At 50.0% G+C, this 27,190-nt stretch overlaps 1 protein-coding gene across 4 annotated transcripts; it reads left to right on the forward strand.

Moving 5' to 3' along the window:
- Window positions 1–4,202: 4,202 nt before the first annotated feature.
- LOC142922949 (uncharacterized) lies at window positions 4,203–26,627 on the forward strand. 4 transcript variants are annotated; one of them, XM_076063889.1, is made up of 4 exons: window positions 4,203–5,496; window positions 17,592–17,832; window positions 20,172–20,367; window positions 20,825–26,627. In XM_076063889.1, exon 1 carries the CDS (start codon window positions 4,871–4,873, stop codon window positions 5,213–5,215), a length of 345 nt encoding a protein of 114 aa, XP_075920004.1. In that variant the 5' UTR covers window positions 4,203–4,870; the 3' UTR covers window positions 5,216–5,496; window positions 17,592–17,832; window positions 20,172–20,367; window positions 20,825–26,627. The 4 variants fall into 4 exon arrangements, with proteins under 4 accessions (XP_075920004.1, XP_075920006.1, XP_075920003.1 ...); XM_076063891.1 differs by having other exon boundaries at window positions 4,208–5,496; window positions 17,660–17,832; XM_076063890.1 differs by having other exon boundaries at window positions 4,217–5,496.
- The last annotated feature ends 563 nt before the right edge of the window (window positions 26,628–27,190 follow it).

Raw genomic sequence — 27,190 nt, forward strand, 5'->3', positions numbered from 1 at the left:
TTGCTCCTCAACAACTGGTTTCAGAAGTGGGATCCTCAACAACTGGTGTCAGAGTTTCGATGTAAAGCTTTCGTGACTGCAATGATTCATCTTCTTTGGTTCTTTCGGTAAAGTCACGTAGAATGAGAATAAAATAATAAATTGATAAAATAAAATAACAATAATATTCTCACGACGTTTCGGCCACAACACAAGCGGCCTTCATCAGGTGAAGGGAGCGAGACTGTCTGGTAGGACAGCGCTGGAGTGAGAGAGCCACGTTCAGATCACGGCTTTTAAGCTGTGTGAGAGGAACAAAGAGCCTTGACGAAGGAATTAGCATAAAATTTAGCATTGAAAAGGCTGAATGATTAGCTTGTGACTGGTCACAGAAATAGCTATGTTAAAAGTTAAAGCATACACATCCGCAGAGGCACCCATTGTTAAAAGGAATTAGCATAGAATTTAGCATTGAAATAGCTAAATTAAGGCATTCGCTTGTAACTGCTACAGAAATAGTTACGTTGAAGTCAGAGCATACACATTCACCGAGGCACTTAGTACAAATCAAAACAGGAGAATTTAGCATTGAAATAACTAGGCGAATTTAGCATGGAAATAACTGGGTGATTTGCTAGTGACTGGTCACAGAAATGACTACAAATCTGAGCTATTCACAGTACTATATAGTGAACCAATAAAAACTAAAATATAAATTACCTTCATGTTATCAATAAACTCTATATTCTCCAATCAGCTAAGCTACCAACCATAAGTCGTTATATAACACAATGCTATATGGCGAAAAAATGGGTGGATTCTTACCCTCAAATTTCCGTACCACGGATAGCTACGGGCCCCGTTCAGACGGACGAGTTCGTCCATGGTCGGAACAGAGGAGGGGGAGAGAGACAGCTGCGAAGCCCTAGTATACTCCATGTTGTAAACCATACCATTAACCGTGGTGTGAGAGGTATTAAGAGGCAATGCTGGCGAAAGAGCTGCGGTCTGAAGGTCATCGTAAAATTACAATTAATTAAGAACAGAAATGATTTAACACATCTTTCCAGTGGTTACTGAGCCTGAATCCATCTTCTCGGTTGAAATTGTCTCTGTGCTTGTATATGTGAATGGCCTCATGAACGAATCTCTCATGGTAGCCAGTTGGTTTGCAAAGAACCTCCGTCTTGGAGAAGTCAATGTCATGTGAGCCCACTGAATTATAACAGGGATCTGTGTTGTGGCCGAAACGTCGTGAGAATATTATTGTGTTATTTTATTTTATCAATTTATTATTTTATTCTCATTCTACGTGACTTTACCGAAAGAACCAAAAAAGATGAATCATTGCAGTCACGAAAGCTTTACATCGAAATTTAACCGCCTCTACGGGGAGGGATTCCACACATCCTTAAGATCATTCAACAGACTTCGGGATAAGAAGGCTCAACTAATCGAGTCTCTCACCTTTCTGAAGAGATGCCGCGACTCTAAGGTAATACCAACCGCATTTACACTAACCTCTGCTGTTGCAACTTCTCTCAATGCAAAACGAATTCTAGCTAGAACTAGCTTCGCTCTTATCTCGGAAAAAATCAGACTTACACGCACCGAACTCGATCAGTTAGACAAGACACTCTACAAATCACACTTAAAATTGACAGCAACAATGTCTACATCGGATTGGGAACATGTAGACAATATGACTACCTCTTCGGCTGCCACTATGTCGAACAAATGTAGGGACAATTTGATTTCCAAATTCAATCACCTCTCCAGCAAAAAATCGGATCCCCACACCGAAAAGATAGACGTCAACAAAGTCGTAATTAATCGCAGTAACAGTTCCATTTCTGATGGTCTGAAATCCGTTTTAGCTAAAGGTCTAAACTTTGCTGTCACACCGAGACACTTACCGGTTAATGATATCATTGCCCATGTCGACGTTGCACTCAAGGGCTTGAGTCACATCTCTGCAGACGTAGCAAGATCTGAAATCGCTGCAACCCTCAAAAACGCTAAGTTGCCACCTAGCAACATCAGCAAAGACGAACGTTTTGAATTATCTCAATTAAAAAAGAGGGATGATATTGTCGTTCTCTCAGCCGACAAAGGCAATGCCACTGTCATCATGGACAAAACAGAATATAACAACAAAATTCAAGAACTACTCAACGATGGCAGCTATACAAAAATAAAAAGAGATCCCACCAACAGCCTGGTCACCAAAACGAACAAAATTATCTCTGATTCAACAGCATTAATTGATGAGAACAAACAGTTCTTGTTGAAACCCTCTGCTGCCAGACCACCAAGATTATATGGCCTTCCAAAGATACACAAAGAAGATACACCCCTTCGTCCCATCGTCTCTACTATCAGCTCCCCCACCTACAAACTGGCACGTTTTCTGGCTGATATACTGCGACCTTTCACTGGAAAAACCACCTCTGCGGTACTAAATTCTACTCACCTGGTATCGACAATCAAAGACATTTCCCTGTCCCCAAACGACCTGCTTGTCAGTTTTGATGTGGTGTCCTTGTTCACCAAAGTCCCGGTACCTGACACCATCGCTATCATTGAAGACCTGGTTCATCAAGGACTGCATACTGATGTACCCCCCCTGGTGAGACATTGCTTAACCAACACATACTTCACCTGGAATGGAACTTTCTACAAACAAACTGAGGGCACCCCAATGGGCTCCCCCCTATCTCCGGTTGTAGCCAACGTATTCATGGAAAAATTTGAAACTGACGCCATCCAGACTGCCACTCTACGCCCGACCTTATGGAAGAGGTACGTTGATGACACCTTTGTCATCTGGCCACATGGCCAGCCTGCTCTAGACCAATTCCGCGACCACATCAATTCCATACACCCAGCCATCAGATTTACCATGGAGGTCGAAAAAGATGGCAAACTACCCTTTCTGGATGTCTTAATTAAAAGGAGACATGATGGTTCAATGAGCCACTCTGTCTACAGGAAAGCTACCCATACAGATGCTTACTTGAAACCGGATTCCCACCACCATCCATCCCAGAAGAACTGCCTCATCAAGACTCTATACCATAGAGCCCAATGCATTTCCGACCAGGAACACATTACCAGTGAACTCAAACACGTACACCAGGCTCTCAGGGCTAATGGCTACTCCGACTACACAATCCGCAAAGCCATCACTCCAGTCATGAAGAAGGATCCTCTTGTGGAGCCACTCAAAACCATCACCTTACCCTACATTGCAGGGGTCACTAAAAAGATCTCCAAAATCCTGAATAAACACAAGATCCAGGTCCGATTCAACACAGTACACAAAATCCGTGATTTAGTTCCATCTGTAAAAGATGCTCTTCCAGACATACAGTACCCGGGCGTTTACAAACTAAAGTGCCTCTGTGGTAGTAGCTACATTGGAGAAACCAAAAGACATATCTCGGATCGCATCCGCGAACATAAAGCAGACTTGAAACACGGTAAGACGAACTCCTCTGCCGTGGCAGATCACTGTTACAATTCAGTGGGCTCACATGACATTGACTTCTCCAAGACGGAGGTTCTTTGCAAACCAACTGGCTACCATGAGAGATTCGTTCATGAGGCCATTCACATATACAAGCACAGAGACAATTTCAACCGAGAAGATGGATTCAGGCTCAGTAACCACTGGAAAGATGTGTTAAATCATTTCTGTTCTTAATTAATTGTAATTTTACGATGACCTTCAGACCGCAGCTCTTTCGCCAGCATTGCCTCTTAATACCTCTCACACCACGGTTAATGGTATGGTTTACAACATGGAGTATACTAGGGCTTCGCAGCTGTCTCTCTCCCCCTCCTCTGTTCCGACCATGGACGAACTCGTCCGTCTGAACGGGGCCCGTAGCTATCCGTGGTACGGAAATTTGAGGGTAAGAATCCACCCATTTTTTCGCCATATAGCATTGTGTTATATAACGACTTATGGTTGGTAGCTTAGCTGATTGGAGAATATAGAGTTTATTGATAACATGAAGGTAATTTATATTTTAGTTTTTATTGGTTCACTATATAGTACTGTGAATAGCTCAGATTTGTAGTCATTTCTGTGACCAGTCACTAGCAAATCACCCAGTTATTTCCATGCTAAATTCGCCTAGTTATTTCAATGCTAAATTCTCCTGTTTTGATTTGTACTAAGTGCCTCGGTGAATGTGTATGCTCTGACTTCAACGTAACTATTTCTGTAGCAGTTACAAGCGAATGCCTTAATTTAGCTATTTCAATGCTAAATTCTATGCTAATTCCTTTTAACAATGGGTGCCTCTGCGGATGTGTATGCTTTAACTTTTAACATAGCTATTTCTGTGACCAGTCACAAGCTAATCATTCAGCCTTTTCAATGCTAAATTTTATGCTAATTCCTTCGTCAAGGCTCTTTGTTCCTCTCACACAGCTTAAAAGCCGTGATCTGAACGTGGCTCTCTCACTCCAGCGCTGTCCTACCAGACAGTCTCGCTCCCTTCACCTGATGAAGGCCGCTTGTGTTGTGGCCGAAACGTCGTGAGAATATTATTGTTATTTTATTTTATCAATTTATTATTTTATTCTCATTCTACGTGACTTTACCGAAAGAACCAAAGAAGATGGTGTCAGAGTGTCTGCGCTGCCGCCACCATGTCAACATCGGGAGCGGCGCGCAAGAACCCACTGACGGGACGATCGGAGGATGAAGACGGCGTGGAGGAGGTTTCGGCAGTGACCCCGGAGTCCGGGGGCCCCGGTGACGGCCCCCGAGAAGAAGAATGGGACGGAGCGGGAGGAGAAGGCGTCCGGGGGTGCCAGCGCTCCGCCGCAGGGCGTGGGGAGCGCGTTCGCGGGGCAGCTGGAGCTGCTCACGCAGGCGATGGCGCAGCTCGGCGCCCGAATCAACATGGAGAAGGCGTCCGGGGGTGCCAGCGGGCCACCGCCAGGGGCGGGGAGCGCGTTCGCGGAGCTGCTGGAGCCGCTCACACGGGCGATGGAGCAGCTCTGCGCACAAGGCAACGTGGTGAAGGCGTCTGGGAGTGCCAGCGCGCCGCCGCCAGGCGCGGGGAGCGCATTTGCGAGGCAGCTGGAGCTGCTCGCGTGGCCGATGGCACAGCTCTGCGCCCAGATCTGCGCCCAGATCGAGGAGGTGGAGGCAAAGGTGCGCGCTCGACACGCATTTTGGATGGGAGCGGCGGATTCCCGCCAACCTGCTTCCCGCTAATTTCAAGATTGGCGCCATGTTCCCGACGGGGGCTCCGCGGGAGGCGGCCGCCATTTTGGCTGCGACGCCGCTGGCGGCGGCCATGTTGGTTGGGGCACGGCAGGCGGCCGCCATTTTGGCTGCGACGCCACAAGCGTCCGCCATTGTTGATGCGACGCCGCATGTCGGCGCCATGGGCGCTGCGGCGCCGCTCTCCACCGTGGGTGCCGCCAAGCACGCGAGGTCTGCCGGCGGCGACGCCGCAGCTCTGCACCACGCTGCGCCCGCCGGAGGGGGCCCAGGTACGGCCGCGGCTCCGCCCCTCGCTGTGCCTGCGGGTTTTGCCGTGCGCGCCGCCGCGGCTCCGCATGTCGCGGCGGTCGCGCGGTGGGCCGCCGGCTGTGCCGCGGCCCCTCTCCGCAGCCGTGCCTGGGGTGTGGGCCGCCGACGCTGCCGCGGCTCTGCACCTCGCAGTGCAGCGCATTGCCGTGCCGACGCCACGGCTGCGCATCTCGCCGCGGGGTGGGCAGCAGGAGCCGCCGCTCGGGCCGGCGCGCACCTGGGGCCTCCAGCCCTCATCGCCAAATTGTCGGTTTATGTGTTGTCGGGGCTGCCCAAGTGTCGGTTGTGTTACGTTTGGGCTGCCAAATTGTCGTTACCGAGTGATGTGGGCTTCGTAAATTTGACTTTATTGTTGTTGGGCTGCCCTGGTGTTGTGTTTGGTTCTGGGGGCGGTCCGTCTTCGTAGCCACTTCCATGGGGTTGTCAGTTGTAACCACTACCGAAAACAGTCGCTTATGCACGCGCCCGCCGAACAGCACACCCGTAAACAGCCGCGTAGGCACGCGCACACTAAGCGCTCCGCCCCGATGTAAACAACCATGCGTGCGCGCGACCACCAAGCACTCTTTACTCTCGTATCTGCCGCAAACAGCCACGTATGCGCACGAGCGCAAAACAGTACTGTATACACTCGTACCGGTATGCGAACACCAAACACTCCGTCTCCCTCCTCGCACTCACAGCGACGACGACACAGCTTTATCCTCTATTAGCGGTTTTATTCCCCGCGAGTATCCCGCTAACTACGAGTGTCTGTGCGAGTCAGCAGGCCCTCCTAACCTATTCCTCGAGGAGCCCAGATTCAGCTTATCCTGCCTATAGCTTCGCTTTCTACCCTCTATTCAATAGCCCAAACTTACCCCTCCTCTACTTACGATTGCTTCCACTCTGCTGCACTGAACGCTGTAGAAAGGCGATACTGTGAGTCGTCTCCGGAGAGGGTTGAGTCTAGCTGTGCTGGGCTCGTCGCACGGACGTCTCGAACGGCTGACCCTCCTGCCCCGTGGACCGCGATGATTTTGCAGAAGAAGACTTTTTTACTGTCCCCCTCACCTCCTTTTTATCCTACCTATCACCAAACATATTGCACGAACCCTACACATCATCGCTCGTGCCTTTTCATATTCGAGTCTATTAGCTTACCTATAACAAAAGGCACTCCGATGCTTTCGCACCTATGCTGCCCGGCCAAATCAGAGGTCGCGTTATTTGTATCTCATTGTCATCGAGTCCATAATGCCATTCATAATAAAGGCGCACTGTGGTTCTCACACCCCAGCTGGCCCTGTCCATTCAGATGTTGGATATTCTTATCCCTTTGTTATCTAGATCCCTGATCCTAACAAAGGAATTCCGTCCTGTGACCTTATCTAGCACAAAAGGCATTCAGATGCTTCCGCCCCACGTCGTCCTGCTCATTCAAAGGCCTGAATGCTCCTATCCTGTTGTCATTTGGATCCGTGAGCCCACCTATAATCAGGGGCATTCAGTTCCCATTTCCATCTATAACAACAGGCATCTCGTGGTTCACACGCCCCGTGGTGTCTTTACGGCCTCCGCCGCGACTACGTGATTTTAATATCAGGTCACGGTGCCGCGGTTCGTATCAGCTACGGGGGGAGATATCGCCCAAATTCCCGACCATTGGAAACCATGAAACTTAATCCAATTAGGGGCTTCTGGAAAAAACCTATCGGCCAGGTGATCTCCCCTTCCGGCTCTACGTGGGGTGTGTGTGCATTCGTGCGGGGGTTTGGGGGTGCGAGGCGCAGTGCGCCGCGTCGGCGTTGTCACCCCCCGGGGCTGGTGTCGCGGCGGTGGGCACGGTCCCCGACAGAGCTACTCCGCCGTGGTGGCACCACACAGCCCCCCGAGGTGCCAGTCCCCGTACCGGGTTGACTAGAGCACCTCGCCTGGGTAGCCCCTACGAGGTAGCGCCGCGGGGTCCGCGGGACAGCCCTCGTGGCTGGTCTTGGCGTTGGCGGCCCCGTCTCTCGGGGTTCCGGCGGCGGTCTCCTCCTCCACTCCAGTGGCTCTCTCCGGTCCTGGGTACCTGCGGGCTGGGAGACAAACTCGGGGGAGGTGGGGTTCAGGGGTCGTCGTCCCCGTCTCCCCTGGCTTGGGTCGGGACCCTCTGGGGCCCGGGGCCCCGTGGGGCCCATATACGGCACGAGGCCCCCGCGTATGGGGGGTGTGTGGACCCTGGGGTTTCGGGGTCCTTGAACGGTGGGGTTCTCCCTCGCTGGGGTCGCCCTCCATGGTTTCAGTCGCCGGACATTGACTACCATCTCCCGGCCCCTCTCTCCCCCTTGAATCAGTACCGTCCAGGGGGAGATCTGTCGCCCCAATATCCAGGGTCCCCGGGCGCTCCGCTCCTGCCGCTGGTGTGCGGTCTCGCCTTGCGGGTAGGCCCGGACCCTAGCTTCTCGTAGGATCTCCATCAGGTGCTCCATGGGGTGGCTCCCTTCCTCCCGTTGCGGCGGAGGGACACCGAACAGCAGATCTGTAGACAGGCCAGACTCGCGACCAAACATCATTAGGAACAGGGTCTGTCCCGTGGATGTGTGTACCGTGGTGGCATAGGCGAACAGAGCATAGTTGAGGTGTTCGTCCCAGTCCTGTTGATTCGCGGCCGCCATGCGTATAAGGTTCCCGGCTAGGGTCTGGTTCATCCTCTCTACCATCCCATTTGCCTGGGGGTGATACGCCGTAGTTTGGTCCTTCTGGATCCCGAACTCCCGGCACAGCGCCTGGAATAGCTCTGCCTCGAACTCACTACCTTGGTCAGTAATGACTCATTCGGGGATCCCGTGCTTAAGTACGTAGTGTTCTACGAACGCTCGGGCCACTACGAGGGCTGTCTTATCGGGGATGGCCACCGCTACGGGATAGCGTGTGAAGTACTCCACCGCTACGAGAATATACCGGTTGCCCCGGTGGGATCGCGGGAATGGTCCCTGCAGGTCGATCCCAACTGGCTGGTTCATCCAGCTGACGCGGAACGGTCTCAGGAGTACCTGACACGCCCTGCACCCAGGCGGCCACGTCTTGAGCCAACTTGGGCCAGAGATACTGGTGACGCAGGGTTTCCCTAGTGCACCGTTCCCCGTCATGGCCCCCGAGCGGGTGGTCGTGTACCAGCCTTAGCAGCTGGGGTCGCACCTGGGTGGGAACGCAGATGCATCCCGGCTGGCCGGCTTCGGTTAGTTCCCATACTACCCCGTTCTGCACACACAACCAGGCATACAAACCACTCCAGGGTCCTGGTAGGGCGTTCTTCTTCCCCCGTAAGGCCGTCTCCACCGCTGCCAGATCTGGATCCCGCAGCTGGGTCCGTCTCAGCTGCTCGTCGTCCAGGCCCGGGAAGGCGCAGCCGACGTCCTCCTGGATCCGATCGGGTGGGGTTGGGCGACCCGTCGGGCCCGGGGGTGTTGGCTCCGTGCCTGTCGAGTGGTCCCCCGGGTCCCTGGTTCCCCCTGCCGGGGTCTCTGTTGCGCATACAGCACTGTCTCTCACCGGGGGGGGGGGGGGGTTAGTCTCGGTGAGCTCCGGGGGGCCCACCACCTGCCGGCAATGGCCCCCCGTGAAGCACGGGCAGACTTCCTCCACCCTTTTCTCGGCGCACACCGCGGGCCGCCTTGACAAGGCGTCCGCGTTTGCGTGCGTACGCCCAGCTCGGTACTCTATTTGCAGGTTATACTCCAGCAGCTGCGCCAGCCATCGGGCCATCTGCCTCCACGGTTCCTTGAATGTAAGGAGAAACTGCAGGGCATAATGGTCGGTGCACACCCGACATTTCCTGTCGTACAAATACGGTCGAAACTGTTTACACGCGAAGATCACGGCATACAGTTCTTGACAGGTCACGCAATAATTCAGCTCGGCTCCACTCAGGGTCCGACTGGCGTATGCAATGACCCGCTCCGTCCCACCCTGTACCTGTGACAGCACCGCGCCCAGCCCACTGCTGCAGGCGTCGGTGTCCAAGATAAAATCCGTGGTGAAATCGGGGAAAGCTAGGGTGGGGGTGTGGGTGAGGTGGTCTTTGAGGGTGGTGAAGGCCGTTTGGCAGGCCTCCGTCCATCGATAGGGGTTCTTAGGGGAGGTGAGTTGGGTGAGGGGGCGTGCAGTCTCGCTGAATCCCTTTACTAATCGACAATAATAGGTGGCGAGTCCCAAGAATGACCTGATCTCCGTCAGATTCCTGGGCCTTGGCCATTCCACTACGGCGCGCACCTTTTCCAGATCGGTGCACACCCCCGCCTCGCTAACTCGGTGTCCGAGGTACCCTACCTCCCGCTGCGCAATGTAACACTTACGCGGCTTGAGCTTGAGATGGGCTGTTAGCAGTCGCTGTTACACCTCTCGCAACCTGGACCAGTGCTCGGACAGAGATCTGCTGAACACTATCACGTCGTCCAGGTAAATCAGGCACTGTTCCCACTGTAAACCCCGCATTACCAACTCCATCAACTGCTGGAACGACGCGGGCGCGTTAGTGAGTCCGATCGGAAGCAGTCGAAACTCGAACAGCCCCATCGGGGTGGTAAATGCGGTTTTCGGCCGATCCTCCTCTGCCATCTCCACCTGCCAGTACCCGGACGCCAGATCGAGGGTGCAAAAATACCGTGCTCCTGCGAGGCTGTCAAAGGTGTCGTCGATGCGCGGTATGGGGAAGGCGTCGCCGAGGGTGACTGCGTTCAACTTTCGTTAATCAACGCAGAACCGGGTCGACCCGTCCTTTTTCGTCACCAGCACCACCGGGGCAGACCACGGGCTCATCGAGGGCTGGATTATGTTATCATCTAGCATATCCGCGACTGCCTCCTTGATCTGGGTCCGTTCAGGCGCGCCCACCCAGTATGCGGGGATTTTGATAGGTCGGGCTGCACCCGTGTCAATTGTGTGCTTAACAAGGTCTGTCCGACCTACATCCGAATCGTGCTCACTGAACACGTCGGCGTACTCCTGCAACAACCCGCGCAGCTGATCGGCCTCCCCCTTGGGTAAGTCCGCCCAAGGCACATGTAACGCGTCATGCAAGGGGATGATCTCGGCTCGGGGAATCGGACCGACCCGCCAGGCCAGAACCTGGTTGTCCTCGGGGCGGCCAGGGTCTTCCGCCCAGAGTGCGAACACCGAGTCGTTAGAGTGGCGCATGTGCAGGGGGTGTATGGTGCCTACTGTGGTGCGCCGTCGTAGCATCGCCGGGGTACTGTGTGGGTTAAACACCCAGCATGGCTGACCCGACGACTCCGTACCGCTCTGCCTACTCCGGGTGAGGAGTTAGCATTACTTTGCCCGATGGTCGGTTTGTGGGGTCAGTGGAGGGTGTTGCCACTGGCACCAGCATCTCGGCAAATGGCCCGATTGTGACGGCCGACACCAGCATAGCGGCCACGGGTGTGAAGCGAGGGCGATTTGGCTTGGGTCCCAGGAACGGGATCCGCTCCCCACTGCCCTCCATGGTGGTGCATCGCTGGCGGGGCTGCACGTTGAGCCCCAGTTTCTCCAGGAGGTCCGTACCTGTAATACACTCGTGGCACAACACACTCGAGACGTAGAATTCCTGTGTGCACACCTGGTTTCCGAGACGGACCTCAAGGGAGATCCTTCCCAGCAACCCCATCCCGGCTCCGCTCGCTGTGTGCAGCACGCGATCTGGGGCCTGCAGGCGGCTCACGTCAACCCCGTGCACGCTGCAGTGCGCGGCGCTCACGAGTGAGGCTACGGCCCCCGTGTCCAGTAGGATCCGGGTGCGCTGCCCATTCACCTGTCCTTCCACCAACGACGTGGCCCCCGTGATTCCCGCCACCAGCTCCCGCAGCCAGTCGCCCGTGCTCACCATGTCCCTGGGTGTTGTGGTCGGAATCTGCATGGTGTCACTCGCTCACCATTATTATTATTGTCGTTCTGCAAAGGGACCGTGTTGACTGCACCCCTAGGTGGTCCACTCTCTAGGGGGCGTTGGCGTTTAACCGTGGCGCGTTTCTAGCGCGGGCGATCTGAGGACAGTCCCTTACGAGGTGCCCTTGACGGTCGCACAGGTAACATGCTCGGGGAAGGGCGGCGGCCCCGTAGGAGCCTCCCCGCCCGCTCCCTATTTCCCCTCCCGTATGCCACTGCCCAGACTCCGCCTCTAGTCGGGCTACCCTCCCGGCCAGCCCTCCCACCTCGGTCTGAACCGTCTCCACTGTAGTCTGCAGCACAGTCATGTGTGCCCGTACTTGGGTTACCTTGTTGTCCACTTGGGTTATTCTCTCACCCACTTGGGTTACCTTGTTGTCCACTTGGATTATTCTTTCACCTACTTAGGTTACCTTGTTGAGATGCTTACAGTTCATGTCTGGCTGCCACCACGCCGTGCGAGTTAAGGATCGCTGGATTTTCTCTGCGGCCAGCTCCTCAATCACCTCAGTCGTGTACCCTGGGCGTGCGATCTTTGTTAGCTCGCGCACATCCTCGGCATAATCGCGCAGGTCCTCGCCGGGTTGGCGATGGCGTGCCTCTAAGGCCGCTTTTGCCTCCTCATTGCGCGTACCGAAACGCAGATCAAGTCGGCGAATCAGCTCCTCTAGCTGTGTCTGCGCGCTTGTGGGTAGGGCTTCCAAAAAATCGGCTGCCCGCCCATCCAGATTCATATTAAGTTGACGTAACGCCTGCGCGTCCGTCCACCGAGGATGTTGCGGGCAAACGCTTTCCACGAAGGGGTACCCCGGCCTGTGAATATATGCCTTATTTTCGCGTGGGGTAACGCGGGGGTTAGTACTGCTTCTGACGCCAAACTTTGGGGGCAAATGTCCCAAGCCATCACCGAATTGTCGGGGCCGTTGGCTCCCGACTCCCCCGCCACATTGATCCCACTACCCCTCGGCTGCTCTGTGGGGTTTGGGCTAGCGACCTCCACTACCCCGCCCTCCTGTGCAGCTGACCGCGTCTGCATGTTTTAACCGATGGGTAGGGCGCGTCGCTTTACACTAGCGGTGCGCTGCGAGGCGGTGTACCGCGAGGAGCGCGTTCGCCCGTAAAAACTCACTCCCGCCCGTGAACAGACTTGCGCGGTGCGTGTCTCCCTCCCACCCCCGCTGCACGTGCACCGGTAATAACAAACGCGCCTCTACCCCCTGCCCATCCCAGTACACCAATCGCACGCGAGGGGGTTGGGGTCAACGGATGGGCGGGCGGGACGTTTGCCGTGCGCGCGTCGCCGATTGAGGAGGGTCGGCTGGCTCTGAGTTAAAGAGCCTGTTCGAACAGTCGCGCGAATACGTGCGCGCTCGGCGCTTTAGCTCGCTGCTTCTCGATTAGCAATCGCGCAGGCACGCGACCACAACACCGTCGTACAGGCACACGAGCGCTAAACACCACCGTAAACAGCCGCATAGGCACGCGCACGCTAAGCGCTCCGCCCCAATGTAAACAACCTGTGGGTGCGCGCGACCACCAAGCACTCTTCACTCTCATTTCCGCCGCAAACAGCCGCGTATGCGCACGAGCGCAAAACAGTACTGTACACACTTGTACCGGTATGCGAACACCAAACACTCCGTCTCCCTCCTCGCACTCACAGCGACCACGACACATCTTTATCCTCTATTAGCGGTTTTATTCCTCGCGAGTATCGCGCTAACTACGAGTGTCTGTGCGAGTCAGCAGGCCCTCCTAACCTATAACTCGAGGAGCCCAGATTCAGCTTATCTTGCCTATAGCTCCGCTTTCTACCCTCTATTCAATAGCCCAAACTTACCTCTCCTCTATTTACGATTGCTTCCACTCTGTTGCGCTGAACGCTGTAGAAAGGCGATACTGTAAGTCGTCTCCGGAGAGGGTTGAGTCTAGCTGCGCTTGGCTCGTCGCACGGACGTCTCGAACGGCTGACCCTCCTGCCCCGTGGACCGTGATGATTTTGCAGAAGAAGGCTTTTTTACTGTCCTCCTCACCTCCTTTTTATCCTACCTGTCACCAAACATATTGCACGGACCCTACACATCATCGCCCGTGCGTTTTCATATTCGAGTCTATTAGCTTACTGATAACAAAAGGCACTCCGATGCTTTCGAAACCTATGCTGCCCGGGCCAATCGGAGGTCACGTTATTTTTATCTCCTTGTCATCGAGTCCCTAATCCCATTCATAATAAAGGCGCACTGTGGTTCTCACACCCCAGGTGGCCCAGTCCATTCAGATGTTGGATATTCTTACCCATTTATTATCTAGATCCCTGATCCTAACAAAGGCATTCCGTCCTGTGACCTTATCTAGCACAAAAGGCATTCAGATGCTTCCGCCCCTCGTCGCCCTTCTCATTCAAAGGCCTGAATGCTCCTATCCTGTTGTCATTTGGATCCGTGAGCTCACCTATGATCAGGGGCATTCAGTTCCTAATTCCATCTATAACAACAGGCATCTCGTGGTTCACACGTCCCGTGCCGCGTGTGTAATTTCGTCCGTGGTGGCTTTACGGCCTCCGCCGCAACTACGTGATTTTAATATCAGGTCACGGCGCTGCGGTTCGTGTCAGCTACGGGGGGAGATCGGCCAAATTTCCGGCCGTAGGAAACCATGAAACTTAATCCCATTAGGGACTTCTGGAAAAAAACCTATCGGCCAGGTGATCTCCCCTTCTGGCGTTCGTGCGGGGGGGGGGGGGGGGGTGCGGCAAAGTGCACTACGTCGGCGTTGTCACACCCCAGGGGTGGTGTCGCGGTGGTGGGCACGGTCCCCAACGGAGCTACTCCGCCGTGGTGGCACCACATAATTCCTGCAGTCACGAAAGCTTCGAATCTAATTTCACCCACATCATCACCAACATCATCACCCACATCATAATCTTCATCTACATCATCATCGACATCATCACCAACATCATTATTATCCACATCATAATCATAATCTACATCATCATCGACATCAGTATCATCCACATCATCATGACCACCCACATCATCTTCAGCCACATCAGCATTCTCCACATAACCCTCATCCACATAACCATCATCCACATCACCATGACCAACCACCATCGTCTTCGGCCACATCACGATGTGTTTCTCTATCTTTGTGTCTGTGTTTTTGTATTCCTCGTGACCGTGTCCCTGTCACTGTTTCTGTGTCTCAGTGTTTCTGTGTTTTTGTGTTTACGTATCTCTGTTTTTCTGTATTTCTCTTTGCCACTGTGACTGTGTTTCTGTGTCTCTGTGTTTTTGTGTCTTCATGATTCTGTGTCGCTGTGTTTATTTCTGTGTCTGTGTCTCTCTCTTGCACTGAGTGTTCTGCACTCTTTTCACGTCAGGGAAGCCGTCCCCTCCTTACCTAATGACGCCATCAACCAATGAACTGGTCACTTTTTTTGCAATGACCCTTCTCCATGTCATCAATAATAGCGTAGCATGTGAGGCTTTGACTGAATTAAAATATGCAGTAGGCACAATAGGCGACGTTTTGGGAAATGGTCTTCCTTTCTTCTTCATACCACATTCACAGAGAAGCCAGGAGAGAGGCAGATTGGATGCTAAGAGCTGCAGGCATGCATTGGTTTACACCATGGGCCTGGGGCCCGATGAGAATCACATTTCACACGAGTTTCAACGTTCAGGTTCTCATCAGCGGCAGAGTCAGGCTCGATTGAGCCTGATGAAGGTGAATCTGCTGCTGATGAGACAATGAAAGTCAAAACCGGTCCAGAGTATTGCTGGAACTGAACAAATGGTTCAAGCAAGCCTGACTCTTGATGAGACACTGAATGTTAAAACCGGTCCAGAGTTTTACTTGTAAGAACAAATGGTTAAAGTGAGCCAGAGAGGCCCTCTGATGCTTTGTCTTCATCGGCCTTGATAGCAAGCCGAGTGTTACAGAGTATCAGAGGAGGTGGGAGTGTGCGTATTTGCTTTTTCGGAGTTGGTGGGATGCTAAGTTTACCAAACTAAAGTGAGCATCCAACGCCCTGCATGAACATAAAGGGCCGGTTGACTCTGCCCACGTATGTATGTTGAACTTCTTTCGCAGTATACGTAGCCAACCTTACTAATCGAAAGTCCACGTGTGTACATTAAAGTCATCACCATCTTAACCACACGTTCAGGGCGGTGCATGAGGTCTCGAGGCTTAATTTTTGCAGTGTGTAGATGATAGAGGTTTTTGGGAGGCACCTGGGGCCCAAAGGTGCGGTAGAGGTAATGGACACTTTGACCAGAGGAAAAAACTGCACCACGTAATGTGTGTAAACACATCATAGCGGTAGTCAAGTCGACAGGCTGAGTTTATTGATTGCAAGGGCCCTTAATCAGACCATGCCGAAAGTGACTCATCGGGGCCACTGTGCATCAGCGTCCACACCGAGTGGAACCGTTCTATGCATGATGAGGCACAAGTCCCACCGTGGGTTTCAAGGGGGAGTCGGTGAAGTCAAGACCCAGACCCCTCCCCGTCCCCTCCCCCGCTCATGTGAACTCCGAGTTGCATGACATACAGACGAGTTTGAAACGATGTTACGAATATTGTATTTTTATTACGTCTTTTAAACCAACAATGGTACTTATATAACTATGAATAAAATTAATCTTAACTGTTAACAGGTGGCCTTGGTACTTGCCCTTTTTGGCTTCATCTGTGATATCACCAGGCCACCTCAGCTCTCAAATGCTGGTTCAGCTATGCCCTTCCATGTCCTGGAAACCGTGGCGAGGTCATCCTCTGAGGACTGCCCGGATGAAAACCAGGATGGCAGGGCCCAGCTTAGGGCTAACTACACTAATGGGCTAGTCCCATGTGTGTGGTGTGTATAGTGTGTACAGTCAGTTCTGCTATAAAGCATGTTTTCATCACGCAAATATTGTATTAAGGAACACATTCTTTTTATGACGCGGATGAGAATTGGATAAACGCGATTGAGTGAATAGAACTATGCCGTGCGAGTTGGAATAAGCGGTTGTATGGCTGCCTCGGCATAAGATCACGCAAGGCGAATCTAGCTGCTACCCATGCACCTCAGTCATTGTTCAGCCTGCATACGCATCTCGCGTGTCATCGCGGACTGTGTTTTACTCTATACAATATTGCTGTATTCGTCTCGCTTTATCATGCAACTTTGTTGATTTTCTATTACAATGGAATATTAATGAATTAACCATGTTTCTTCTAATATTATGTGTTTATCATGTGGTTAGTAACTTTATTTGATAATATACATTTGTTAAACGTTATAAAGTATGTTTTATGGGTGGAAAAGGGGTAACTTTTGATGCTATGGAAACAAATTAAGCCTTTAACATGTTTTTCCTATACTTGCCTAATGACCAAATTATAGTCGACCCTTCTGCACCGCGACTTTCCCCATTGCGGTTTCAATATATTGCAGGGTCGTTATAAGAAATAAAATGGGAATTTTTGGGGAGTTTTTGCGAAAGCCACAGATGACACGCGAAGGTCAGCAGACGACACAAAAAGTTTAGGGACTCATAAATCCATAAAATATATGTACAGTACTGTATAATATTAATCTATTGTATCTTTCAATACCATAAATATACACAATTTCTTTTTTAAAGTTACATTTTGTAAAAAGTTAAGTTTGCTAAAAGAACTCAAAAGCCAGCAGACGACACGCAAAGGCTGAACATGTAGAGATAATTTGAAAAGTTTAGTAACTGGAGGTGCTTGCTTCGCTCACCAAAGGGACCAAAACATTTAACTTGGTTTTTCCAGATCGCGGGGCCTGCACCGCTAACCCCCGCGATGTGGAAGGGTCGACTGTACTTGTTTAATTACCAACTTACTTAATGACCATATTCATGTAACCAATTACCGTCGTTAAGAGGGGTTTCATTCTACATGTGTGGGAGGTAAAAAACTCAGGAGATGGGATCTGATATTGATGCTAGCACCGGAAGTTGCTCGTGTATTCGCTTAGGCGAGCGTGTGTGTATACGGTGTGTGGAATGTGTACGCGCCCAGGATGAGCATTACGGTCGCATGCGGTGCATTTCTTAAAGCCACGGAAGAATGAGCATACGGCCCTGTATGCTCGAACCAGACGTGACTTCTTCTCTTTCTGCAGGGGTTCACCCCACTGTCTAGTCTCCTCCTTGGCGGATGCCTCTGAGTGGATTGATGTGTCCACAACAGGGACACACTGACTCGGCACTTCCTCGTCCCTCGGAATTTCCTCATCCCTCGGAATTTCCTCATCCCTCAGCCAGCTGTGCGCCAGTGCCTCTGCTGGTGTCATCCGCAGAGCTGGATCCCATCTGTTGAGACACATAGAAATATATGGCACACGTGGCAAGGGTGATAATGATGTAAGTATTTACGTGCATTTTTTTCTCTTACTGTGTCCATTAACTTACGTGTGTATGTTCAACTTATTTCGCACCATACATAGCCAACCGTGCCAATTGCAGGTACGGGTGAAGGACAACAAACTACATTCAATCATGAGTTTTAAAAAAGTAGTTTTCAATCTATATTTAAAAGTTAATTGCCCCAGTGGTGTTGTGGTTCATTTGTGGTTCATTTGTGGTAAGCACTTTGTGTGTATTGAGTGTGATGTATTCGTTTAGCAAGTGTAATCCAATGCAGCTCCGTGAACACTGGACGGACATGGTTGGATCTTGCAAAGAATATTGTACATGCTGCAGCTTCCTAATGCTTTTTGCAGACGTCCCGTAGACTAGTGAGTTGCAATAATCTAACGTATACGCCACGATGTTGGCTATGTCATGACTCAATAGTGGCTGATTGTGTCATAGAGCCCTGATTTAAAAAAAATTGCAGGACCTGACTATATAAAAAAGGGAGAAGCATAAATCCTCCACTATTGGTGATGACTGGCAGATGAACCTTCTGTTCTCCCCACTGTGCCACCTTGATGTATTTTTCCCCCTGGTGGTCCGTCATTGTGAACATCGCTCCACCACCCTCAATTGTTGTTGGAGGGTCAATGCTTACAACTGTCCAGTAGCCTCAAGGTACGTGTAGCCTGGCGTTGCCCAGTGGCATCCTTCACCGAGCCCCCTCCACATACATGATATACATATATCGATATATGTTCCTTTTAAGGGCTTTCATGTAAGAGTGTGAGTCTATTGGTTTCTATAAGTGTATAGACCATGTGAGTGTATGAGTCTGGGTCTTTATATGTGTATGGACACGTCAGTGCATGTGAGTCTATTTGTCTATGTATTTGTAAATGTATGGCTGATGTAAGTGTATGCAAGTTTGTGGGTCTCTATGTAAGTGTGTGGACATTAAGGGCCTTCATGATGGTGGGCAATCTCAGGTGAAGCTATGTGGCCAGAAGTCAGAGCCATTCCCTGTTTACCTTGGGGTGCGAACGGGATGTCCTCTGCCTCCCACATTATTTAATGTGGCTGATCGATGCCTGGGTGGGGTCGAGTAATGGCTCCCTATTGGTCAACCAAGTTATGTATGCTCATCTGGTGATTGCTGCTCACTCAGAGGCGAAGTTAGAAGCACAGATGTTGAACCTGGAGTGTACTACTGAGAGGTGTGGTCTTACCATCAGTTGCACCAAAACTAAGCACTTGCCTGGGTATTTTGTATCATAAAATATTCCACACCCTCAGCTCCCTGTTTGTCATGGAACAGTTGTGGAGAGAGTGGAGAGTTTCCCAAACCTGGCCAGTGTGCTTATGGCCAGCTCTGGTTCGACAGCAGAGGTTTCACTCTGAATCAGCAGTATTTCGGCGTTTATTTATCGGCTGAGCAATGCTGTTTGGAAGCTACCTAGTTTGTCGCTCCATACGAAGCTTCAGATCTTCTCGGGCACAGTTATGCCCTCTCTTCTCGATGCTTGTGAAACGTGGACCCCTCTAAAGGAACATCTGTGCCTGTTAGGGACGTTTAGGCTGGCCTTCCTTCGATCCATCCTAGGTTTAACCAGGCTGGATTGTGTGAGGAACTCACACACTTCGGGGCCAATGGCGGATATTGGTATGGACCATGTGAGTGTATGACAGTATATGGGTCTCTCTTTACGTGTGTAGTGTAATAACGCGGGCTGCTGACGAGGAAGCGGCAGAGGCAGCAGGGGGCAGTACACACGTCAGCAGAGGGAGATTTAAAGGGAAGCCCAGGAATAAATCGATCTGGAAGCCTGAGAACCCGCTAGTAGGTTCGAGAAAGAGGGCGGTGCAAGGGCGGGGCGAGACCACGCCAGGGGAATAAAAGGGGGCCCGGGACCGGAGCTCGGGGCTGTTGCTGGAAGTGGATCCCTTCGCCGTGTCGCCGTTCGTCACCTTCTTCGGTGCCGTCTCCGACCACCTTAGACGCCGCAAGCTAGACAGCCTGCAGACTGTTCCAGCTAGGTAGTACCTTCAAGAACATGGATGTGTGACTAGTGCGTATGCACGCGGGGCACATGTGGTTTCCTGACGTGTGGAATAAGGAAGGTCCCTTAAGAACCCTGTCTCCGACTGAGTCACTACACGTGCATGGACCATGTAAGTATGTGAGTCTGTGGGTCTCTATGTCAGTGCTTTTTTTACATGCAAGACTATGGACAATGGTGTTTAATGGGAGACATGGCTTAGAAGATGAAGAATAATCAGAATAAAGGTTGGAGCTAGTGATCGTTCGCCAGTGATGTTAAACTATTAAACGCTTTTCTTTTTACCAGGTGACTGAATGGGAAAACCTCTCGGTGGTATGGTGGGGGCGGGGGTGTGTTCTTACTCCAGGCAGCGGCTAATGAAGTCGTGGAACTCCGAGTCCTGGCTCCCGAGTGCCAGGTAGAGGGGGTGACTGCCTGGGACCCTGCTTTGTCCGGACATCAAAGACATCCCCGAACCATCTGCAGGAATGATGCAGACCAGGTTAAACATCACAACAAACCACAGCACCCTGGTACACCCACAGCGCAGAAACAAAATCTTTTAGTGCTCTGACATAGATCAGTGGGAGTGCTTTGACCGCTTGTTGCAGAAGTTCATGGTTCAAATTCTGCAAGCCGCCCTGGTTACTTTGCGCTGTTTGATTTAAAATGGGACATTACAGACCTTGTGAAGTAATAAAATTACTGTGCTGTCGTTATGCCCGCTACTGTGAAATGACTGCAGTTGGTGTCTGTGAAAAACAGCAGGCACCTTCCTTTGTGATAGCTTTGCATTCTAAGAATGATAGCGCAAATACCAAGTGCAATCAATAATTATTAACTATGATAAATCCTAGAGGTAAAGAAAGTAGAGCTATTTTAACTGTGATTTAATCTCTTTCAAACAAAACATTATTTTTTACCAGGTAAAGCCCACTGAACTATTGCCTCTTCTTCAGAGGCGACCAGGCAAAGGGGAGAGGATATGGTACCGCAATGTACAGCAGCCAGGGTGGGGATCCACGCGACGACCTTCTACATTGCAGGTGAGGGAGGAAATGTCTCCTTGCATCTGCAGCTTCCCAAAAACGTCCGATCTGATTGCTAAACGTGGTTTTGAGCATTGCCCTTCACATTACAGATGATTCTACTAAAATAATGATTACTAGTCACAACTGGCGTCTCTTTAATCGCTTGCACTTCATGGTACTTTAATTTGCTTGCCTGTGTCAGGTGGTGGAGAGCCTTAATGACACAAATTTGGGCAGATCACCATGAGGCCTAACCCTTCCCCAAAAAAGCATTACGAATTATATTGACTGCAAAAACACGTGTGGAAGTAGTTAACTATACAAAGTAATGCACCACTAAACTCTTAACAGACGCAGCTCTGCCTCAAACTTAACGCGCTTCCCCCGCTCGCCCCTTCACTCACCAAAGTACTTGTTTCTCCCAGGCGCGCCATCAATCAAATTCTGAAGAGGCATCCCGAGGGTCTACACACAATTTACAAAGAGACAATGATCACCCATACAGTATTGACACACTTGTGTGGCATGTTTTGTCTGTGAGCACCTACTGATGATGGCACAGCACCCAAGGCCACACCGCAGTAGCTATTTTACAAATCACTCTAGGTATTGATTTAATGCTGAGTCGATATTTGAGAGGCCAAGGACTGGTCCAACATTCAACACCACACGGTCAGGGCGCTAACCACTCAGCTACCACTCCCGATGGTTCTCGCATGCAGGCACACGGCAGTGTTATTGGCATGGCCCAGCAAAACCGCGTACGCAGCACATTGCAGAAGTTCACCGATCAATCCCAGTGACTGCCCTGGTCTTTCCTGCGGTATTAAACCACAAAATACTATGCACCATCTGCCTCATTCACAGCGGAGGTTATGGGTCCCGTGGCTTCATTTGAAATTGCTTATATGGTTGTGACAATTGTCTTCATTACAAGCAGTTGAGATGAAACAACAATAATTGGCGCGATAAATGCTTGTTCATCTGACAATTCAAATTGTTTGCAGGTGGTTTTGGGGTTACATGTGGCCAATCCGTGGCCTCACGCAATAATCTATCACGAGTCATAACAACAGCTCTAAAAATCTATGCGTTCTGCTCACGGTTACCTTGACGGGTCTACGCCTGAGTAATTGGTTCTGTCACGCGGTTGAATGCAACTCAGTAGCTTGTGTGTGGACAACCCTGCAACCAGTCGCGAGCACTTGTATGCCTCTTTCTCACAGAAGAGACGACTTAAGTGGTCTGCTCAGGGAATTGTAAGTAACTATTTCCTGTCGCATGTTCTATTGGTCATACCAATTTTGAAGATTATGTTAATACCCTTGATGCGGAAATACTCGCTGAGAAGTGAACGTGGTTAGAAGCAATGACTGATCTTCTTTGGTTCTTTCAGTAAAGTCACGTAGAATGATAATAAAATAATAAATTGATAAAATAAAATAACACAATAACATTTTTATATAATATTTTATTTTATCAATTTATTATTTTATTATCATTCTACGTGACTTTACCGAAAGAACCAAAGAAGATGAATCATTGCAGTCACGAAAGCTTTAAAGCAATGACTGAGTTGGGCAATTTCAAGAGCAAATTGGTCGTGAAATTGATGACAATAACGGAATTGTCAGTGTTACTGCTGTGTGGGCAATACCTCCATATAACACGGGAGCTGGTCGTGTTTGTTGATGGCCGGAAAGAGGATGCGTCCGGTAGCCAACTCGGCCACTGTACAACCCAGTCCCCACATGTCAATCGGGAAAGATGACGTGTGGCCCAGGTACGCCTCTGGGGCAAGGTACGCGTGGGAACAAAAAATCTGTGAATCTGTGAATTACAAAAGACAAATATCACAAATATAGCCTTTAACAGCAACACACAGGCACAAAAAAACAAGTATAAAAACACATGTAATCACCCATAGGTCTAGACACATGCACACACACAGGCGCAGAGATGCAAACACGTGTACACGCACACACACAAAACGTCCCCATATAGCCTTTAACAAATTTCTCTGGAATTTGCTTTTAGCGAGCACCTAATGAAGGCCTGAACAACACACACGAGGATGGGTGGCCAGCACCACGCCCATCCACCTTTGTCTCCTAAAGTGGTGGTGCCTAGGCACCGCACATGGTACTCATTTATGGCTGAGTCGACCTAGGGGATGCCCACGACTGGTTCAGATATTCACGAACGCGCATTTTACTCCAGTCACCAGGATTGTAGTGCTGTCGACTAACCCCAACACTACGGTTCCTCACTGCATAAACAAAGAAAAGTTCCCCCGTGTAGCCTTAGACATTGTTGGGGCAAGTGCAATTAGTGACCACCTATGAAGTCTGGAACGACACTTGAAGGGGGTGGGTGACCTGCACCGTGCCTGGCCGCCTTTGTCTCCTGAGTGGCATTGTTTACACACCACACCAGGTACTCATTTGAGACTGAGTCTACCTAGGGGAGGCCCATGACCGGTTCAGAAAACCGCCACTCGAACCTGGGTCGCCAGTTTCGTAATGCAGTGTGCTAACCACTACACTACTCGATTTAAAGCTTTCGTGACTGCAAGGATTCATATTCTTTGGTTCTTTCGGTGAAGTCACGTAGAATGAGAATAAAATAATAAATTGATAAAATAAAATAACTCAATAATATTCTCACGACGTTTCGGCCCTTCACCTGATGAAGGCCGCTTGTGTTGTGGCCAAAACGTCGTGAGAATATTATTGTGTTATTTTATTTGATCAATTTATTATTTTATTCTCATTCTACGTGACTTTACCGAAAGAACCAAAGAATATAAACACTACACTACTTCTCCTCAAACTGCATAAACACACATTCTCACACTCAGCCACACACTCACGACTCACGTTGGCGTCCCACCAAAAAGCTGTTTTCAAAACTCATCATCCGGATGGTCCCTGTCCCAGGCTCTTTAATCGACATGTTCCTCTAGACGATGGGCAGCAGAAGATATTCACATTCAGAGGTTATGATAATAATGTCAACTTGTAATACGCCAATGCCACGCAGTATTCACTCTATCTGGAAGAGCGAGAACCACTCTGAGGCAGGAGGAGGGGCCACAGATGATGTTTCACACCATTGGTGTGATCCACCAACCTGCGGCTCTACAGTGCTGAATTACAGGCATGCACAACTATTCAGCCTGCAGAAGATTGATCATGTAGCAAAATTACCATAATAAATATTAAAAGGGGAATTGGAGATGACATGCTTTTTCCAAGGTTATTCATAGCGACTCAAGAAAAGGTTTTCACGGCTGCCGATGGGGTGCCAATTCAAATGTATTTAGATAAGATGATGCCAATCGATAATCTCATGTAGAGCACTCTTGGGTACCCGGCGTTAAAGAGGGCGCTCTTATCATACCTGAATAACGATTGTTACAAGAGGGCCGAACGGAGCTTGTAGCTGTGAGTGTGAGTTAGGCAGAAGCATGCACATGCATGAAGTTGGTAACGCAGTCTCATGCGCATGAGCAGCATGAAGACAGGTGGGCAGTTGTCAGGTTAAAGCACAGCTGCTTATTTGCAAAGCCTCCTTTTACTTGCACTGGTTTGTGTCTCCTTGATTTGGGCATTGCTTTGTTTTGACGTGTCTGGTTTTCTCTTTTGCGAGTCCCTAATAGCAAACAACCTTTAAACTTAAGTTTCACCCATACATAACCCTCTGTACGACAGTTATCATGACCCGCAGCTATTGACAGTTGGACAGAGTGGATGCATTAACGCTTTGATCAATGGGTCTAGGTTTTACGAGGACGAGCCCCGAACGGGAACTCAAATTAATGCTGCAGTTGCGCTGAACGTGGTCTCCACTCACCGGCTTGATGTCCCCATGCACGATTCCCTTTGCATGGAGTTGAATGAGGAATTTGAGAATGGACTTGGTGAAGAGTTTCACCATTGTCATCTCCATGTGCTGGGGTGCCGTGCAATCAACGGCACTTAACAGACGTCTTCTGTCAAAGAGACAACAACACAAAGTCAGTGCCATCCTGTAAAGGGCTGAGTCAACAATAACAATTATTATACTCGTTTATCATATGGAAGCCTCACTAAATGTAAACACATTTTCCCGAGGGTCCTGCCAAGTTCTCCTGTCGGGGTGACATTGTTCCTATGTGTAATCCCAACTGAGTCATTTTAAGGTATTTCCTCAGAATTGGCAAATTTGTCGGATGCCAGTTAAATTGTGTGCGAGTGTTTTGCTATTGGAGGAATCCGGAGAATGCAGAGGAATTCTATGCAGAACAAGGGGAGAACAAACTCCACACAGACACTTATATCCGAGTCAGCAATCGAAACCAACCTCTTGGTATGATGCACGAGTGTTACCACTGCCGCCACACTGCCGGTTGTTGGCGTGGCTGTAGAAAAATGAGCAAGTCTGGAGGTGAAAATGGAGTGGAGCAGCCAGCTTTGCATGTCTCTGTTGAGCTGCTCAGACAGCGGGGTACGTACTTCGGTATGAGCTGCATGACGAGGCAGTTGTGACCCCTGAAGGTGAAAAAGTCGAGGATTCTGACAACGTTGACATCATCATTAGCCCAGCCCTGAAGTTGGAGCAAGATGTGGTACTCCATCCACTGGCTGTGGTCTTCCTCAGCACTGCACAGCGGAAATCCACAGCTTCATATTAATTACAAGAAGTGACCCTTGTAACACGCAGTATGTCGCTCGCTCTAAAAGACAGTTGTCCTTCATCACACCTGCGATTAATACAGTGGGCTACGTACGGCGCGAAAGAAGTTAAACATAAATCCAGAGAAAACCCACACATATGAGCACCATAACACTACCCACGTAAAGATCGAATTGATTTACTGTCCTGCTTTCTCCATGCAAGCCATTGTGAAGTCTTACCTGAATGACTGTCTCCACATCTTCACAGCCACTCGGGTGTTGGTCTTGTGGTCACGGCATTTGAAGATCTGGCTGTAAGGTCCGACCACCTTCTTCAGCACCTCATACCGGAAATTGAGGTGCTCATGCTCGACCTGCGGAGCATTCACATCAACTAAGTATACTGATCCAGTCACTGCTCATTCAGTCACTGAGTATGGATGCAATATTTTGTATGGCATGTGTAAGAGTGATTGTGTGAATGTGTCGGGTATGTTGTCCGCCTGTTCTGCAGATGATCATGGTGTTTGTCAGTGTGCAGACTTTGTATGTTCTCCACTTGTTACGTGCCCTGAGGAGAGCCGTACCGAGACATAATGGTTGTAGACATCATCGTAGCCATGGTTCTGGGTGCCAACGCCTTTGTTATGGACGCCGAAATACCAGATGTTATTCACGGTGAGGACCTCGCTTCTCTCGGTGGGGGTCAGGAAATCCCCAAAGAGCTTCAAGATTTCTGCAAACATAAGAACAATGATGATGATTAATACTGTACTATTGTTTTAATATTGTTTTGTTAAATAAAACGTTTTCGTTTCTTTAATTTGTTCATTAAGCAATGTAGTGGTTTTTTTTTCCCATTTGATTTTTAACCAATTCCGTATTCCTGTAACATGTGAAGAACAGACTAATGACAAATTTGGTATCACCACCTATGTAACCGCGCTTTTGACATGAAGACTTGTTTAACATCCAAACGATCGCAGGACACCCATGAAACATAACGTGGCTGCTTATTGGGCCCTTCCTGCTGAAATGATAATAAAATATACGATGCTTGTTTACCCAAGAAAGCTCCACTGAGTGCCTGGACTGCATATAATCACCAACACTGTTTTTTTAGCATTGGGATGTGTTAATAATTTTCTTTCGCTGTGTGGAGGAAACTGGAGAGCCTGGAGGAATCCTATGCAGAGCAGGGGGAGATCATCCCGACTCCAAAGAGAAATGCACGAGGAGTGTTCCTGCTGTGCCACTCTGCCTCACAACATTTTTATTCCATAACCATTCACATGCTTGTTTTTGTTTTCAACTATGGCCACCATGACGTCCCCCACCATGACTTCTCTAATCATATCTATCACCTCGTGGGGTTTTACTACTGGCGATGGCAACGCCGTCCGATGTGGGCAGCGCACTCCATTGCACGCCGCTCCTGGAGCCCACCTTCGATTCAGCCTTGGCCATCTACACACACAGACAAAGATGCAGGTCACCCGGTATAACCTTTAGCAATCTTATATTCTTAGTTCTTTCGGTAAAGTCACGTTGAAGGGAAACAATAAAATAATAAAATATATATAAAACAATAAAAACGTCGTGAGAATTTGTATTGTTTTATATATATTTTATTGTT

The sequence above is a fragment of the Petromyzon marinus genome, unplaced genomic scaffold (assembly GCF_048934315.1).
Source record: "Petromyzon marinus isolate PM22_M1 ecotype Great Lakes invasive population unplaced genomic scaffold, UKy_Petmar_22M1.pri1.0 PM_Scaffold_23, whole genome shotgun sequence".
NCBI lineage: Eukaryota > Metazoa > Chordata > Hyperoartia > Petromyzontiformes > Petromyzontidae > Petromyzon > Petromyzon marinus.